The following is a 19,456-nucleotide window of genomic DNA, read 5'->3' as shown; positions in this document are numbered from 1 at the left end:
TTTCATATTCTTTCCGCAGAGCAGCAACAATATAGGATGAGAGAGGAGAAAGAATATATACAAACTGGAAAAAAAAGTTTGTGGTCACAGAGTTGTCAATACAACAATGTTCAGCCAAGTTCCCGAATTCAGAATTTTAGAAGAATGCACTCTTGTGGAACCCCGTTTGGAAAAATGAGGGTTTGTATCTACATGAAAAAAGCATTAATGGACTGCCCATAGAATGACTGAGCTTCTTCCATTTTCATCCGCAACATCTGAAAGCACTGAGGATGAATTCATTATTTAGTCTGAAGGAAGCAGAGCCATATATCAGCATAATGTGGAGCCTGCCTACAGAGTCCCATCCAGTTCACTCAGGTATCTCTGTATGTATCTAGGGTTTGACAGAAAAAAAAAAAAGGGGGGGGGGGGGGGGGGTAGCTGCTCCTCATCGTATTTGTATTGCATTAAAATGACTCAAAGTTAAACTAATGCGGGAATGGGTGAATGAGAAAGTGAAGAAAAATATTGATGTGTAAAGAAACCAAATAAATGCACGATGAAGCACAGAGTCGGTTCTGTCGGGAAAAAACATGCACGATAAGACAACCGAGGAAGTGATGGAGCAAGTGAAAGAAAACTAATTGATGAAGTGAAAGAGTCTCAGAGTGTGACAGTTAAACAGGACTGAGCAAATGACTCAAAGTACAAAGAAAAAAAAAGTTGAGGTAGAAGAAGAACTGGTCCAGAATTCAAAGACAGGGAACTTAGATTTACCTCTCCTCTGAATTTTCTTTTTCAGTGGCAGCCGTCGTGGCAGCTGGCTGGTTTTCTCCTGACGCTCCAGGAGCAGACCAGGAGGCGGCTGCTGTGGGGGATCTGCATAAAAAAAGAGACTATCTTAAGTCATCAGAGATTTACGATGGTGTATTAGGGCCATTGTCTGTAAAAAATAACATTTATGGAGCCAGGGGAGAGGGTAATATAACAATATGTCAGATTTTCAAAGATTGAAGTTGTATATTTATTATTAAAACTTGAATATTCTATTATATTAAAAACAATAACTTAATTCAAAAAATTCAAAATGTATATAAAAAAACACCTAAATATTCTGAGATTATAAAGTCATAAATCGGTGAGAAAAAACTATTGAGAAATTGCATTTTTTTTTGTGTGAAGACCTCGATTGTGTCATGAATGTCACCCTGCCAAAGACACCACTGTTAAGGAGGGGAGGCCACTGGTGACAGGCAAAGCCCACTCACTGGATATTGGAGGTGAGGTGTGGAGTTCAGTGAATTTTACATAGTTTACTGAAAAATTCAGCTTTACTCTGAATTTTTGCTGGGCCTGTATCTAATAGTGTGAGCTACTCAGTTGTTTGTTGTGATGTAAGTTCATTAAAGAAATCACTGAATTGTTTTGCGTTACATGAGGTTCATCAAACTTTACATGTTATGTGACATGATTCCTTGACAAATAATAACAGTCAATACAAAGTTTTCTGTCTCCTAAATTTGTGACTTTAATCTCAGTGAGTTTTTCCCACCAATTCATGACTTTTAACATGAGGAAGGTTTTCTTTCAACATATTATTGTAATTTTTTTTTTTATTATTACTATCATTTTTTATGTTATTATTATTATTTTTTTTTTTTTTTACCAACACTAGCCTAAAATGCTGTTGGAGAGATGCTACAATGGTGTCTGTTTATTGAAATAAAAGGATAAGGTCAAATATTTCCATTTCCTTTGCTCAATAACATAAATATACAGCAAATTTCCCCTACCGATACTGTGCAGTTACAAATTGAAGGTAGTCATAATGCACTTGCATTTTTTTAAATAATTGTTGGATATGGTGGCTTTTCAGCAATAAGGATAAGTATCAACCCTGAAGATTCAACAGAAATGCAGAAAGATATTAAGACTTTTTTCTCAGCCTACCAATTACAACAAGCAGACACTGGATTTCATGCTTCCAACAAAAAAAATACTGCATTATTCAGGAAAGGTAGCAACTACAGTAAGTGGAGGAATGAGAGCAACATGCAAGATAAACTGAACAACCTGTTGTTATGGAGACAAGGTGAGAATACATTTCCACACCAATCCAGCACCTCATGAGGGAGTTTATTCAAACCAAAACTTGTAGTGCAGTGCAGCTTTGTCAGCAGTGGATTTCGACACCATTTACCACAAGTTTAACGAGCAAACTCCAGATGTGCTGTCATTCTGTGACATTCCTTTCATAAGGAGACTTTCAACTAAAGTAATTCAGCATTAAACAATGCAGGGTAAAAACATCTAAAATCTACATGTATCTGCCGATATTAATCATGATAGATGGGCTAGATTCGAAGCAATGTTGCAAATAAATTGATAAATCTTAATTTTTACCATCTTATTTGGGGAAAACTGTCATGTTTAAAGAACAAAACATGTCTTGCCACTCTTACCTAGTCTCTACTACTGTTTATTTTAATGACACTCAGAATAAACCTTAAAAGTAACTTTGCAATAAGCAAAATTAAAAACAAAATTAAACAGTTATTTACAGTTAGGCAACAGTGTTGGAAATATTATTCTACTTTCCTGGATGCTTCTCAGCATTATTGGGACTTTTGGAAAATTGACATTAGACATTTTAATTCGAATTAAGATCTTACTAATGAATTCAATGTCTCATAAGAGTCTTAGGATGTAAAATATACATTAAATATCATTAAAACATTTAGTACAATATTTCATCTATTGTACCCATCCACCTCTTTTAATCTGATGAGTAAACAAGATCAGGAGTAACTCTGCTGTATTTATTGGTTAATATGTTATTCAAACTCACACCAGAGAATTTATTGGCCTTCTGGAATCCTTCTGTTGATGACCCCAGCCAACTGATTTAATTATAATAGAACTATTTGACTAGTTATTAAACATGTGAGCTGACTACAATGAGCAGAGTAGACTTATGACAAATTCTAAAATTCATCTGATTTGACCCTAATCGTAAAAGTCTCAGAGGAATAAATTCAGAGTGCGAAAAGCAAACATGAATAAAACATAATAAATACATTGTACAAGAATATTTATTTACATTAACTGCTTCCAGCTTTCAACATCTTTAAACTGTCATGTAAGATCACATAATGCAAAGGTTAAGTGAAACATAAAGACCTGAACACTTTGATTGTCAATCTCATCTGTAAGACTTTTACACAGGTTTGTGTCCAGGCCAATCAGTCTATGGCTAACCTACAGGATGGAGGTAGGGGTCCTGGTGAAAGCACAGTGATGCTGAGGAGAGCAGGAGTCGAAGCCAGGCATCCCTCTGTGTTCCATGCCTGCCCCAGGGCCAGTGCTAATACAGCACATAATGAGCAAATTGCTCCTAGCTGCCGCTCCCATAGAGACGTTAATAAAGGCAATTAGAGGGAGCAGCTGGGGAGGGGCTGGACGTTGAGAGGATGTTGTGAATAGTGGTTACGTTGGCACTGGCAGAGGAGAGAGACACACAGCCTTAAGGGGAACATGGTAGGGGATCTTACATGAACATAGGTGGAGGTGAACACACGCTACTGGGCTCAAGCTTTCATTTCCCCCTCTGCAATGCTTCCTTTCTCAGTTTCTTCCCCTGCCTCCCTTTCAGTGTACTTGTCCATCCCCAGCGGTGGCTGTTCCGTTCAGGCCTGGCCTGACTGTGGGTGATTTATAGCTCTGCAGCAGTGTGGGGCCACTGTGGTGCTCAGCTGCTCCACATCAGCATGGGGGGACAGTGCGCTGCAGTGCAGCAAATCCACTCATTAACCTGGGCCCAGGCACAACCACTGTCTGCCTGGGTCACAGCCAAGAGAGAGAAGAACAGAGGAGCACCAACATTTCACCCACCTGCAGGTGAGCGGACTCATATACACACAAGACCTCTTAATGTGAGAACACATGCATACACACCCTTTTGGAAAAAAGTTGTCAGCATATCCATCTTAACTGCTTATTTCACTCTGAATAGGATTAGTGAGATCTGTGTAGATCTTTAAAATAAACATATCTAAATAATTACAGAATAAACAGTCGGGGAAATCAGTGAATGGCACATGGCTGCCCTAGAAACTAGATAAATGTACCAGAGGTAAATGGATTCATCCCAAAATTGCTTTCACAATTACAGCTAAGCCAAACCAAGGGAAATCGTTTGCTATTTCTCTCAACAAAAATAGCATCAAGCTTTGAATTGCTCATCCGTTGTTTTTACTTATCACAGGCCTAGCTAAGCTTCTTCTGTAAACATGATTAAATACAGTAAATGAAGACTCGTCTGGAAATACACTGTATATGAGGTCTACCTCAAAATCCTATTCCAGCTGTTGGTAATGTTCAAGTTTTTAGCTGAAAGGATTATTTATTGACGTATGGTATATAATGATATCATACATAAAAATGCACAGTAATGTCAAAGAGACACTAAATATAACAAGGGTTTCAGCAGGTTTCAATAATTTAAATTTATGACATTTAAGACCTTTTTAAGACCATTATGAAAGCAATTTAAGACCTATTTCACATCCTGTCACGCTGGCACTGGACTTTCCCACATATGTGGTGCTCCTGATGTGAATACAGAAAAGCACTGGGTGATGACCGCCTTTACTGGTAGCTTTTTATGGCAACTTCTGTTTTTTCAAGCTTCTCGTTAGGGCTGTAACTACCAAGAATTTTTATAGGATGATTAATTGTATAAGACCAATTGCATTTAAGAGTTTAATCATTTTTTTTCTGGTTGTTTGATGCCATCATTATAGTAAAGCCATATGCTTATATAAATACATATGAAGGACAGCCAGTTAATAGCAAAGAACAATGTACACGCTGAACATATAAATATAAATTACATTTCTGATCCTGCATTTGTGTCTGGAAATGTGCTCAGCTGAACGTTAAAAGCTAACAGTGATTAGTGCTAATTCTCCACTCAGGTGTCACCAAACAGCAAAATAATAGGGGGTGCAATGACATTAAAAAGGGCATCAGTCAAACCTGAAACAGTGGGAAATAACTTGAAATGTGACATTTCTATCCTTATTTAGCCGTTTTTATACAAGTGAGTGGAAGATTCCAACAGCTAGGCAAAATGACTAGAGTCAGCTGTAACAATCAGAATCAGATTATGTATTAATTGCAGCACATCTACTCATGTGGCTCTAGTGCCTTTACATCAAAATGTCCCTATGCTCCTAATTTTCCTGCACAAGTGGACTTCAAATTTGGTATTTTCAACAGGCTTCAATCAAGCACTAAATCCAATTAATTTTAAGAACTGTCAAAATTGTATTTTAGATACTTTAAAGGTACAGTGATTTAGTGACCTCTGTTGGCAGGATTACAGTTCTCATTCACCCTCATTTTAGAGAGTTTGGTGGGTTGATTGACAGATTACAAGGATGATGACCCACTTCCTCTGTAGATGTAAATGTGCTTTCTCATGGCTTCGGTACCAGCCAGATGTGACTCCAGCTGTTTTTGGTACCTGGTCCTTTATTAGTTTTCCACTGCAGATAGTACTAGATGGATGTCAACATGACGGCTTATGAAAGTTCCAAAATGGCATCTTCAGCATGACACTAAAATTTATCTGGAATACATACACATTTGACCCTTGTGTGGTTTCACAGGTTGCCATGTAATCAGTGGTGAACTACAATAAATATACATAACATGAATCCAGTTGAGTGTATTAGCTTGGCTGTTTACAAACAGTGGTCTCGTTCTGTCCTGTGTTGCACGATGATGATAGAGTAAAGTCACGTTTCTCTCTGACCAGTCAATAATCAGCTGTGCTTTCAAGTCAACTTTTGGATCATATCAGCTCATGTTGAACCATGGATAGTGGTAATAAATCCAGGAATCAGATAGCACATAGTCTGATGATTTTGTCTGATGGCAAACCAAAAAAGGAGTCTAGTCGAATTGAACTAGGAGGTGAGAAAAGCACCATAAATGGGTTATTTTAAGGTAATGAAAACATAAAAAATGTTATTTTTAAGTGGTTATACACTTGTGAAGACATAATAACCAAATATTTCATTCAGTTTCTACTAAAAGATCCCTCCAAATCCAACACACTGCAGCTATAAGGCCTAAAATTCAGTCTCAATGAAACCTTGTATAATTTTAAGACAAACTGCACCTAGAGGTTTTGGGTGTATTGTTTTAACTGTCGGGTTATCAGATGTTATCACACTCCACCAGGTCAGCAGCAGGCAAAAAAAATTCATCAACACAAGTGGACTGCTGCTTCTCATTACAGCAGGAATTTCACCCTGCAGTATCCAGGCCTCTCTGATGCTGGCACAGAGCTAACACAAGGATGAGCGGGGCTATCTGCTGTCTTTCTACTAGAGGAAGACGGACAGAGGCAGGATTTTGTAGTGTTTCTAGTAGAAAGCAGGATCAGCCCCACAGCCAAAGCAGCCCGACCAGCCACCACCAGTTTGGGTGGGCAGGAAATAAGCTCTGATCCACCATTTTATGATCCACAGCTGTCTGCCAGTGAGCGGCACAGAGGGCTGGATGGAAAAAGAAGGAAAAACAGGCAAAAAAAAGTAACCTCATTGGGTAGGGCTTAGGGCAAGCTGTGACTGTATTTAGGGAGAAGAGGAGAAATGAAGCGAGACATCCAAGATGACGGAGATGATAAATCATGCCACAGTCCACAAAGACTTATTGCATGATATAGTGAGTCAGGAGGCATTTGTGTGTGACCAGGCAGATTTTGCCATCGCCATTCTGCAAGAAACTGACTAAAATATGCTGTTTTACAGGTGCACGTCTGAGCACAACAAAGTGCAGATAACACATTTCTGAGAATGGCTGGAAGTAATCTAGCAACTGCCATCCCTACTGCTCTGTTTGGCTAGGACTGAAGCCGAATCCCCAGGTGCCAGGCCAGAGAGGTGCTGTGCTAACAGGTCTCCACCATCTCACATGCTAAGATTTATGAGTGAACAAAGCCAGGGCGACACCCTGTGACATATGGCGCAAGTCTTCATAAAGGGACAGGGGCTGCGGCTATAAGGGTAAACAAGATGAATATCTCCCCAATGTCAATACAATTTACACGGCCAACGCACGGCCACCTGTCTCCCAAACAAATAAGAGCTGAGATTTACGACCTCCTCCTGGTTGCTTCTTCCGTCCTCCAACATGATGCCACATATGTGGGAAAGCACAAAAAAATGCCCGCAGGAAAAAAAAAAAGGAGTTGGTTACATAAGTAAGATAGAGCCTTGTCCATCTCATACTGCAACTTACAAAAAAGCTACAAACATGCCTACACACACACAAAGCACCCACAGAGGTCAAAGTAAGAGAGGAATCACAGTGTCCGCTGTCAAGTTGTGGTGGGTTTGTTTTATTTTACAGCTCCTTTCAGCTGATGGAGAAGGAGAAAGGGACAGTGAATGAGGGGGAAAAAAAAGTCTATTTCAAGGTGATTTTGTAGACATGACACAGCAGAGACTCTAACATCTGCAGAATAACCCAATAATTCATCTCTCACATCAGCATTCAAGACAAGTCAGAGGCTAGAAACAACAAAAAGGACCAAGGACTTAGTGGAGAAAGTGAGGAGGACAGAGAGGAGACTGGCAGAGAGACAGACACAGCAAAGCATCAGATTATTAATGCACAGTCCATTCCAAAACAGACTGAAAGACAGAAGAAACAGCTATTTAAATTTAACAAATTATACCCTGAACTAATCTGTTATTGAAATTTTGAGCAACTATAGATCACTGCATTCTACTTAACATCACATGGTATTGCAATTTGCAAACATTAGGTGTCAAACATAATTATTACTTTTAACTTGATTGACAAACTTAAGTCAGGTTATGATTAAAAATGGCTTAACCAGTTGTTGACTATGAAGCCTCACTGCATATAACACATATACCATGTTTAATGTCTAATGTTTAATGGGGTGGCCATAGCTCAGGAGGTAAAGCAGGTTGTCCAATAACCAAAGGGTTGGCGGTTTGAATCCTACTCTGTCCTAATGAGGTTTTTTTCCTGTGTTGTGTCCTTAGGCAAGACACTTGACCCACCTTGCCTCCAGTGTCACTCACACTGGTGTATGAATGGTGGTCAGAATGGCCGTTTGGTGTGTATTAGCAGCCACGGTTCCGAGAGCCTCCCCCAGGGCAGCTGTGGCTACAAATGTAGTTTACCACCACCAGAGTGTGAATGTGAGAGCGAAAGAATAATGTAAAGTGTTTTGGGTTCCTTGAAAAGCGCTATAGAAATCCAATTCATTATTATTATTCATTAAAATAACACATAAGGACATATCTGATTTTTTTTTTTTTTTAAGTGACCAGTTGTCACATTTCTATGATGTGTTTATGTATGATCTGTGAATTTGAGCTTACTAAAAAACTAATGATATTAAAAGGCTATTGGGTCAAAATGTAAAGCCTCACGACTAGAAACTCAACCTGTGTGAGTTTATACCATGCAGGAGATGGAGAAACCCCAGAACCTGCTTGTCATACAAAACAATTGTCTGAAATGGTCAAAAAGTGTGCTATGACTATTAAACTCTACTTTTACAATGAAAAGTACACTGCTCCACAGACAGTTCTCGCCTGCCTGAAATTCAATACTATTTTAAATCCATGTCATACACATGTTCCACATTTAAGAAATAAAAACCATGTGGATTGCATTTCTCACTTGTTTACTGCGGATCTACGTGCCTCACTTCCACAGCCTGCATTTTAAGTGGTTACAGTCACGTATCGATTTGGTACTTTCCAGTAAGCAAAGTGAAGCACACACCTGGAGGTACTGCCTGAGCTGAGGCTGCTGCTTAGCGGGGCATGGTCGCTCTTCTCTGTAGGCGTCTCTGAGGTCGAGGCTGACGATGACTGGGATGATACAGACTCATTGCTGCCCATTGATGTCTCATCTGCAGCTAGGTTGGAGCCATCCCCCACCGCTGACACTAGAGCAAAAAAAAAAAAAAGCAAGCAGTTTGTTTTAGCAAATTACATATTTTATTCCACTGTCAAAAATTTGGCCTAGTTTTGTTAACTGATGATAGCTTATTGCCTGATAAAACACATGTGAATAATTTATCAATACATAAGGCAAGGCTGCATCAGCAGGGGACCGTATACATCAAACTGCTGTCAAAACAGGCGAGTCTTACATTCAGGTTTGTATTGTTCACAATAATACAAGACTTCTGCAGATATAGACAGGAACCTATGAAACACTTGGGGAATCCAAGCTCTTTTAGTTCAGTTTTACTGTCAAGCAAAGATCCTGCTTTTGGGAGATGGAAGAGGCATGGAGGCAACTGTTAATTTGGGGGGAAAAAAAAAGCAGTGTGTTTGGACTGTTTCTTTCCTTTTCCCCTACCAGCACACACCAAAATATTTAAACCTAAAATCTATATTTAATTACAACTAAGCTAAATTAAACTGAGTAAATTACTGAATACTTCTCATAGCCTGCAATAAGCCATGCAGTATACAGCCACTCAATAATTGATTTGTTAGAGGTTTAAAAATAGAATAAAACTGAAATGTCAAAATGGACTGTAGAGTAAACCAACAGTTAAGTGGAGTGAGCCTTAAACATTCAAATGATTGTGATTCTTGATTTTAAATTCCTATATATAGAGAGATGGATACAATACATTTCTTATCATAATTCAAAAACACATAAAACATATCAATAATGTTAGTAATTGAATTTTGAATTTAAGAATATAAGCAAAGTAGAAGCAACTATTTACAGCCTGGTTCTCTCTGCAGTTGGGTTAGGGTTAAGAAAAATAAAGGGCCACTATTTGAGAAATTGCATTGTGTATATGGTGTATAATGTAATTCTTAATGTTCTGAAGAATCATGAAAGCAGCAGAAGCCAAAATCAGAAAATACAACCGGTTTTGAAAATACAAAAATTCAGTTTGCATTTCTTCTTCTCTCTCTCTCTCTCTCTCTGGCTACATTTAGACAGCGGGTCTTAGTGCACAATTCAGAGTTTTTGGTGAAATCCAATTTTTTTGGTGTGTGCTCACATCTATCCGTTTTGAGTATGAACTGAATGCGACACTGAAGTGATCCGCATGCGCAAAACAGGTCCTGATGCAACATGTGATCACGCAGGCACGCACTGTTTATTAAAGTAAGTATGTTTTTCCCGCCACTTCTCCTCCTGGGATGCAGAAATGTGATGTTTGTCGCATTTCAATGACGAAAAGGTCAGATAAATGCATCCTGGCGGTTCAGACAGAAGTTGCATTGCAAAACATGAGATATGTATCGGATTTAGAACCACATATGTGAGTGGCCTGGGTCAGATTTGGTGAAAATTGGATTTGTGCTGTTCAAACTGTCTTTAACAGACTGGATACAGGTCACATATGGGCAAAAAAAAAAGGATTTGGGCCACATTTGCCTGCAGTCTGAACATAGTCTCTCCCTCTCTCTCTCTCTCTCTCTTTAAGATGCCAAAAAACTGTCAATCACTGAGGCTTTAACTGCACCAGCAGATAATGGTTTGGATGTAAGAGGGCCATTAGGACTTACACCAGTGATAGGTGTTACTGTTGTATACAAAGTCAAATTACCACATTGTGACATGTGATTCATTTAAATTTGGCCAAAGACTGTGGTCAGGTTTATTCTGGTGCAGTTCTTCTGGGAGGCAAACATACACAAATTCAAACTCTAGTATTTAGTGACACATCCATTTTTTCTGAACAAGCAGGACACTAATTCTAAAATACTAACAAAGTAATAAGCTCCACTTAAAAAAAACAAACAAACAACAACATTTAAATAAAATACTGCCTCCAGCGCATGTGAAGTAAAATGTAGACCATCACTTAAAGGTGTTTTTTGGGTTATTCAGATTAATTACTTCTCTGGTTATTTTGAAGGGGGGCTGGGATATGCCATGAATGATCACCAACAAAGTTAATCAGAATGAAAAATGTTATATAATATTTGTTACACCTCCACAAGTACAACAGTCTGTCGAGATATCAGGTCCATGCAGCGACTCATTTGTCTTTCCCATATCATCATCCTTAAATTTTGTTTTGCCCAACTTACTTTAAATGCATTATCTGGGACAAATATAAAACGCACAAAGGTTAATAAAGGATTACGCCTCTTATCCCTCATATTAAAATACTCCATGGTAAAAAGCTGGTGCAAGAGAGGTAAAGAGAGGTACTCTGGTAAGCAGATTTAGAGTCCTGTGGTATTGTAGAAGGCAAAGGATTTGGCTGGCTTTGCGTCACAAATTCCTAGAGTTCAACTGTTTGGTTCTGGTTCAATTATTAGAGGACTAGATAACCTGATGCACAGACGGGGGTTATTATCATTCACTATAATTTCATCAAGCTTCAGAGAAAAACAACATAACGTGCCGGCACTTGAAAACCGTCAGCCTTCAGCCCATGCCAAAGTTTTTGCACATATGGACGGACGGACAGACGGATGACAAACTGATGACAATACCCTGTGGCGAGGGCTGAGGGTAAAAATGAGTTTTGAGCATGTTGACATAAACAAAGGCAATGTAGATGAAGCCATACTAAATCTCTCCTCTCTCTTCTCTTCAAAATATTATGAACAGTGTTGGGAGTAACACATTAAAAAAGTAATGCATTACAGTAACAGATTACTTTTTGTTTTAAAGCAGTATCATAAGGCATTACTAATCAATTTCCAGTAGTATTTTACTCGGTACATGTTCAATCGTGCTTGTGTTACAACCAACTTTTCGTACATAATTTGCTTGAAAAAAAAAAAAAACAGCAAGACTGTGAAACCCTAAAGGAGTCATATTTTGCTAAACCTAATTTTATTAGTTTTTGGTACTTTTATTTGTGTATTTGGACCCTAATAGTTCAAACAGTTTGAATTTGAACCTTCCAGGTGCTGCAAAGCCATCTTTATATTCATTCTGGCAAAAAATCTAGTGGATTTCTACAACCCGTTTCAATTCCTTCCTAATTTGTTACATTTTATAACTAGTTATGCCACGACATTTGCACATATAAGGTCGAGACTTCTGACGACATTTATCCAAGTACGCCATTGTTTATCAGCAGCAGCAGTTGTAGTCCATACTGAAAATATGTCCAAACTTCGAGCCGATTACCTAAAATGTTCAGTTGTTGGTTGTATCAATGAACTCAAGTGGCTGAATGGGACAAAGCAGCACAGTCAACAATTTGGAGGGGATGGGGTCATGTGCATTTATAAGGCCAGCGTTCAAAATGACCTTTCTCAAGTCATTACTCAAAAATAGGGTTGAAGATGGACCTGTGAAGTTGAATTAATGAAGAATTCAGGCCCAAGCATAGCATTTACAGTTTATGTAGACCAAAGGGAAATGTTTTAAAATGCATAATTCCATTTAGAAAGGCAAAATATCACTCCTTTAAGGAATCAAAAATGCGGCGGGAAAGTTCTGTTTCCTGTTGGTGTTCAGCCAATGGGTAAAGATGACAGAAGACAGTACTTTGTGAGATGGACGTATGCCCATTACTAACCCTAATCCTGCTTTCAAGAAGCTAGTTAGCATGATCCCTGTGATCAGCAATGACAAGGTAAGATAATGTTTCTATGACTAGTTAGAATTCTTTATCAACTGCGGAATTATCTACCTGCGTCCTCTGCGCCATGGCCCCTGTTTGAACACGTAAAATGCTGAAAAAAATGCAAGTGTAAGGATTAGCAGTTCGCAGTGTGTGTGTGTGTGTGTGTGTGTGTGTGTGTGTGTGTGTGTGTGTGTGTGTGGGGGGGGGGGTTCTACTGGGCATGCACCATTTATGACGAGAGTACGTATGTAACTCAAAAATAATACAGGAGTCATGTAACACGTTACAATTCTGAGACAGTAATATTGTAAGGAAAGGAATTACATTTAAATAACAGTAACAAGAAATCTGTAGTGTATTACAGTTTGGAGGTAAGGTGCACATCAGTGATTACAAAGAGGTGGTGAGATCTGTACTTCTTGTCAGGGAAGATGTTGCAGATTAGATGTAAATGAGTGAATCACTAAATAAATACATGTAAATACAGACCTCAGCAGGTTTACAGGTAAAAAAAAAAAAAAAAGAAGTAGGTTCTCGTATCTTCCCCTTAAGGCTATTTCTGCCCCGCTGTTAATTTAACAACATATTACTATTTCACGAGTATGCATAAAGATTATTCATCCAACATTTTGAAACTAAATGACAATGTGAGTGTAGAGCTTTTCAAGAATCAGTTGCACCACTTCCAGAGCTTAAAAACTGCAAAACATTACCATTTGATCACTAACTGTGAATGAGCTTTTGACTGTATCAGGGGTTTTATACAATACAATGTAAATATATATCCACAGTATTATATCGAGCAGAAAATGTTCCAATATAAGCATATTTTGCTTGGTTATATTTATGTAAATCAAGAATAATAGTCTTGGCACTGTAAAATGAAAGAAAAAAAAAAAAAACATTGAAAAATAGCAAACTTTAATAAAAACTTTAAACTACAATAAAACCTCAGTTCTATTGGGCAGGTGATCTCAGTCTTAAGAAAAACATCGAGCTCAATAATAGCTGGAACATCTTTAGAAGAAAAAATATCTAACTTTAAATTTGAATGAAAACATGTTTTACAGGGTTGTCTCTGATATGACTCAGTTCCCAGATCAAGGTATTTTGTACTTCTTTACATTCCTTCTTTTTGCAGTGAATTAGATCATGGTGTAACTTTAAATTAGTTGCACCAAACTTTAAAACTAGCTCAAAATGAAATTGTCTTTAAACTTCAGTTCAGTTTTTACCTTAAACATAGATAAAATTTACTTCTGTTGCACCAAACCTTTATACTCCAATTTAAAATGTGATTGAGTTTTCACTTAAAACTTAGACTTGAGGAGGATTAAGTTTTTGAGATTGATTGAACAAAATAATCAAGTTCCTTGAAGAAAGTTAAGAGACAGACAAAATCCAATTGAGATTTGAGATTGCTGCTGCATTTCTGTCAAGATACCGGTTCACCAAGGAAGTTGAACAATTGGACCAAGTGTCAAACAGTACTTGGCCATTACTTCTCCCAACAAGTTTTTTTCTTTGTTTTTTTTTCCTAAAGGAGGGGAAATTACTTATTTTAATTTGAGCAAGCAAGCATGTCCATATTAATTAAACTGCATTTTGTGGGTTATTTAAACTGTATTTGTTTTCAGATTGTGCTTAGTTTAATTGATTTATTCTAAACCAAGTTTTGCTTAACACTGATTAGAAGCTATTTATAATAATCTTTACTGGTACATCCCAGTGTAAGAGGTGCTCAAACATACAGGTGAGTGTGTGTACATTCCCTACCAGACTGGATGTCGAGGGCTTGTGGATTGTAGACAGCCAGGGGCCGATTCTGTCGACTCATCTTCTTGGACTGCCTTGTGGGAGCAGAGAATACTGGGGCAGCAGGTGAAAGAGGGCATGACTCCGGAGCATCTGCAAAGATCTGAATGCACAATGTGAGTAAGTCTCTACCAAGATGAAAAAGCACAGTGCAGATACTCCGTGAGTGTGAAGCAGCAGTGTGTCCTCAGCTGACCCTGCCTTAGCTGAGGGATTTTCAAACTCAGAGGCTTAATGTATTGGTAGATGAATGGAAAAAGGCCATTTGTAGCCACAGCATGCATTCCCTGGGAAAACTTAGAAGCTCAATGATTAGCCCTTAAAACTGCATGTGAAAAGATTTTGTTTGCGCCAAAACAAACAAGAGCAGCTCAACTTGTAAAAAAATCACATCCCGTCCAGAAAAATTCGGGCCTAAGTTAGGGTGACATGTCTCCTCAGAGCCTCTGACCCACTCCCTGAAAGAGTGGGGAGTCAAATAAACATGAGTTTGGACTGGAGGAGGGCTGGCCAACTGGCGCAGTGTGTTTACACCGGGTCGTGTTTACATATAAACTTCAGATGTGAAGTTAAAAGAGAATAGGACTGCAGAGGAGAGGAAGTCTCAGCAGAGTCTCAGAAAGGATCACAGACGAGAAGAGGAGGGAGGTAGGGAAAGGGAGGGAGGGAAGGAGGGAGGGAAGAGAGAGAGAAAAGTGGCAGAGAAAGTGAGAGTGTGAACGGCAGAGAGGCAGACACAGAGGAGGAGGGGGCATGAGAGAGAAAGTTTGGAGGAGAAAGGCAGATAGAAAAAGTGAGAAATCTGATATGGCTGAGAGTTTCTGCTGCCTCCCTCTCTCTCTCTCCCTCTCGCCTCGCTCTGCAGATGGAGGTGAATGTAAAACAGAGTCTACTGTTGGTATCTGGGGGTATCAACAGTCTGTAGTGGGACTCAGCTGTGAGGGAAGTTAATGCCTGTCTGTCTGCTCAACTTTTCCCCTGCTCTAACACACTGTACTTTCCAAAATGCTCTTGCTGCATTCTAACACTACATCCTTTATCACCTGGCCGGTGTTGGATACCTCTAGGTAGTCTCTAAGACTAGCTTCATATGTACTGTGGTGTTGCTGCTGTTTTAGCACATTAATATACTCTGTTGACTTTTACCATGTGTTCTCTTACACCCCATTTAGATTTGTGAGCTTGGGTGGAGATATTATTCACAACCCACATTTAATGAAGCCAGGGAAAAAAAACAAAACACTAAAAGCTTCTGGTTTCATCTAATTCAACTCAGAGTGCAGTGCTGCTTCAAACAGATTAGAAAACTAATCTCAAACCTTTTTTCTCTTTTGACATGGAAAATTATCCCCCTGTGAGGATTGACAACGATTAATGACATTCTGAGATTACATGATCCCCTGAACTACAGGTTATGAAAGAACTCATAAACAAAATTAATGTATTTAGGCAGGCAAAGGACATTCTGAATATAATAAAATGTATATTTTGATCTACGGTATAATCGGGCTCCTGAAAATGAAGAGGCGCCAGGTGTTAACCCTGTACAAACACTTGGGGCTCCCCCTATTGGCCTGATTCAAATGTGGAAATCATACTGACTCGATATCTGGGTGAAGGATGCTGTCCCAAAAGTTTATGCTAAATGTAGTTCACGGCTCATTATCTTAGTGGTTAAGTTCTCCTGTTTTGTGGAACAAGAAATAAATACAATATGTACATACCTGAATAGAACACACACTACCCGTACAGCCATTTAGGGTCATCTTTTTTCAATTTTTGCAACACTCAAAGACAGTTTTTTTTTTTTTTTTACACGAATGAATATCAGTCTGAACAGCCTTAATAAACAGAATCTGAAGAAGACAAAAGCATCATATTCACCCTGATTCAGACCCATTTTCTGCTCATGTACAACTCTGATGTCAGGTACAGCATGTGTACAGTACTTCTTTTCTAACAGAGACTACCAAACTGAAACTAGAGGAGCAAAATACAGAGGGAGCAGGAATTATAAACATTCACACGTTGCTTTCCTATTCATTATCCTTCAGTATCAAGTAATTACACACTACCCAGGTTGGTTGAAATAAGGATGCTGTGTGTACCTCAGCTCATGTTGGACTGTCAGAAGAAAATACAGTAAAATCCCTCTTATTTATGATTTATTCCACGAATAATTCATAGGGAAGAATGAATCATATAAGCAGACTCACTGCAGTAAGACATTTTGGCTGAAAATAGAATTTACAGTTTAAAGATCTTTCCTCTATTTCTACCGACAAGGTAGTAATTACTTCCAGTGGAAGACACTATGCTATGAGTAGACACTTCCACTTTTCAGTGAGTGCTCAGTTCCAGGTCTATTAGTTTGTGATTGTGCAGTCAATACAGTGTTGTTTGCGTGCGTGTCTGCTAAATCTCTCTTGTGAGTGTTACCTTTTCATTGTGTTCAATGAGGATCTCCACCACAATGTTCTGGAACTTAAGATCCATTATGGCAGCGACAGTCTCCTCCTGTGGCCTCATTAACGTGGGACCGAATACCACACCCAGGTTGGCCACAGTCATCAGATTCTGCTTACTGTGAGCTGCCACACTGAGTGAAAAAGCAACAAGAAATACTTACATCAGACAGCCAACGTCAACTAATTAACTAAACTTAAGTGATGTTTTTTAAAGATGATAAAAAAAGATCCAGCTTTTCCCGCCTCATAAAATCGTGTCTCTGCTCTACTTCCTTAAAGGTTAATTCTTAATGTCGTAAAACTGTAATAATTTTATAGTTTTGGCAGAAGCAGTCTATTTCAGGTGACAGTCTTCTGGCATAAATTACAACAGGAAGCTGCATTTACTATAGGCCCTTTTAATAATTCCCACTGCCAAAATAAGAATACACAACTTAAATCCAAAAAGAGTCCTTGACTAAAATGTGATACTAAAATCTTGATGGTTTACTTTTTTACCCTCTCTTCATCAATCTGCTTCAAAGACACTGCTTCTTAATAACATTTCTTCATATGACTCCTTGGTCAAAGTATGTGGAATGCGTTGAGAAACTGTTGAAACACTTTTGCCAGACTTATCACAGATGTATGGATGTAAGCAGTAATCCAACTCTACACATTACATACTGATTGTTCTGTCTGTACAGTTTAACATATTCATTCTATGTACTATTACATAAAATATTTGCTTGCATAAAACACGAATGAAAATATAAAATATGTTCCATTAACACCAAAACTTAACTTTAATAATAATAATAATGCACAGTAGAAACAATTAAGAATCCTTGTAAATGACACATAAACACAAGGAATGAGCACTATTTTATTAAATTTCTTAAAAATCCCATCTAAAGCCAGGACATCATTATGAGAGCAAACTGGATCTCAAGAGGTCAAAAAAGTAGGATGAAATCTTTAGAAAGAAAAAGTTCTATGGACAGGTGAAACGATTTCACACTCAAAATATGATGATATGCGGTGCATCTGCAGAGAGACAGTTTAAATAGCTTCAAAGGATGCCTTTGAAGACAAAAACATTGGTGACAACTCACATTTATAACATCTCTGAAACCATTTCAGATAGGAGTGTGAAATTCTGGCTTTGCTTCTTTCCCCTGCAGGACATGCACACACGCCAACTTCAGAAAAATATTCAAGTCTCTCCAGTCTGGAGAATTTCACGCTGGATAATCCAAATTCAATTTCAATAGCGCTGCCTTTTTACCAGAGCCTGATTCTGCAGAGGGTTTCTATGAAATAAGATCCACCAGACTTTCACTGCCTCAGGGAAGAGGGATTATTTACTTATCTTCAATTTGCTCATATTTAGTTTATAAAAAGCCTGCTGAGGTAACACCTTGTAATGTTAGCTAACAATATTTCTTAAATCTTTCCTTCTATCTAATCTTACAAATGGAGTGATGCACAATAGCTGTCCATCCAGGGGTGTATAAAGTAATCTCAAGAGAGAGGTTAATTTGAGTGGTCCACTTCATTTGACTTCAGTGGTGGGCTGCAGAACAGCATGCTAAACAGGTAAGGCAGGCCACACAATGCTCCTTCAACACTTTAAATATATACTAAAAAAAATCACCCGAGAAATGGCACAAAAAAATAATAATGTTAAGATGCTAGTGGCATCAATTTTCTTACCCAGCAGTCACTGAGTAGACAGAGAAGAGATAGAGTGACAGCAGGGAAGGGGGAGTGAAGAGAGTGGGAGTGAGGGAGAGAGAGAGAGAAAAAGCATGTGGAGTGAGAACGAGGAGATAGACAGGAAGAGCAGGGAGAGAGAACTGACAGAAAGAGAGAGAGTTAGAGCGAGGGGGTGGAGATTGGATGAACTATGACCAAGGAACTATGAACACTCACTTGGCCAGATGCTTCATAAGCAGCCCGAGGACTTGTCGATTCTTCTCTGGTAGTTGGTGAACCAGGCAGTGGACGGCTTGGATGCGAGACTCTGGACTACCGCCCTCTGTTCAAACGGGGAAGAAGCACTTACATTAAACTGCGAAGATTTCTCCATGATCCTTAGGTGGCAAAGAGCCGATATCAAGAACAGTCTGACACTAAAGCACAGTCATTTGACAGACATTTGGGATTTTACATTACATATATTGTTAATTTAAATAGTTTGCAGACAGTGTTAAAGGTTAAGAAACAGAAAAGAGTCATCTGGAAAAGGATTGTGTCTTTTTATTTTATTTTATTTTTTACTTCAAAACCCCCAATACAGCACATTTTGAAAAATCAGAAAATGAGAAAGTTGGTGGACCTTTAAGGCACGTCATCAGAGGCAATAACCCGCATCACATTCCAGTTTAAATAAGTGAAGAAGAGGTGTGATGGTGATATATGGTCTGAAGCCTCCCAGAATTTGGCAGCAGGGAGTACTATGCTGTTAGAGGAGATAGCTTTACGTTACTGTCGCTACCGTATAAAAGGGTTGTGTTACACCCCCCCTCCCCCCAAGATCATCTCTTAAACATTTTCCTCACACATGGGCATCTGACCGCCTACA

General features: G+C 38.7%; 1 protein-coding gene across 1 annotated transcript in view; it reads right to left on the bottom strand.

The window, feature by feature from the left end:
• arhgap10 (Rho GTPase activating protein 10) overlaps nt 1-19,456 on the bottom strand; it is a 73,535-nt gene that overhangs the window by 7,112 nt on the left and 46,967 nt on the right. The window contains 5 exon segments of the mRNA XM_030145081.1: nt 760-861; nt 8,821-8,986; nt 14,384-14,525; nt 16,862-17,021; nt 18,805-18,910. Coding sequence (XP_030000941.1) covers nt 760-861; nt 8,821-8,986; nt 14,384-14,525; nt 16,862-17,021; nt 18,805-18,910 — 676 coding nt within the window.

Source organism: Sphaeramia orbicularis, chromosome 1 (genome assembly GCF_902148855.1).
Source record: "Sphaeramia orbicularis chromosome 1, fSphaOr1.1, whole genome shotgun sequence".
Classification (NCBI taxonomy): domain Eukaryota; kingdom Metazoa; phylum Chordata; class Actinopteri; order Kurtiformes; family Apogonidae; genus Sphaeramia; species Sphaeramia orbicularis.
This window is presented reverse-complemented; position numbering and strand designations above follow the sequence as displayed.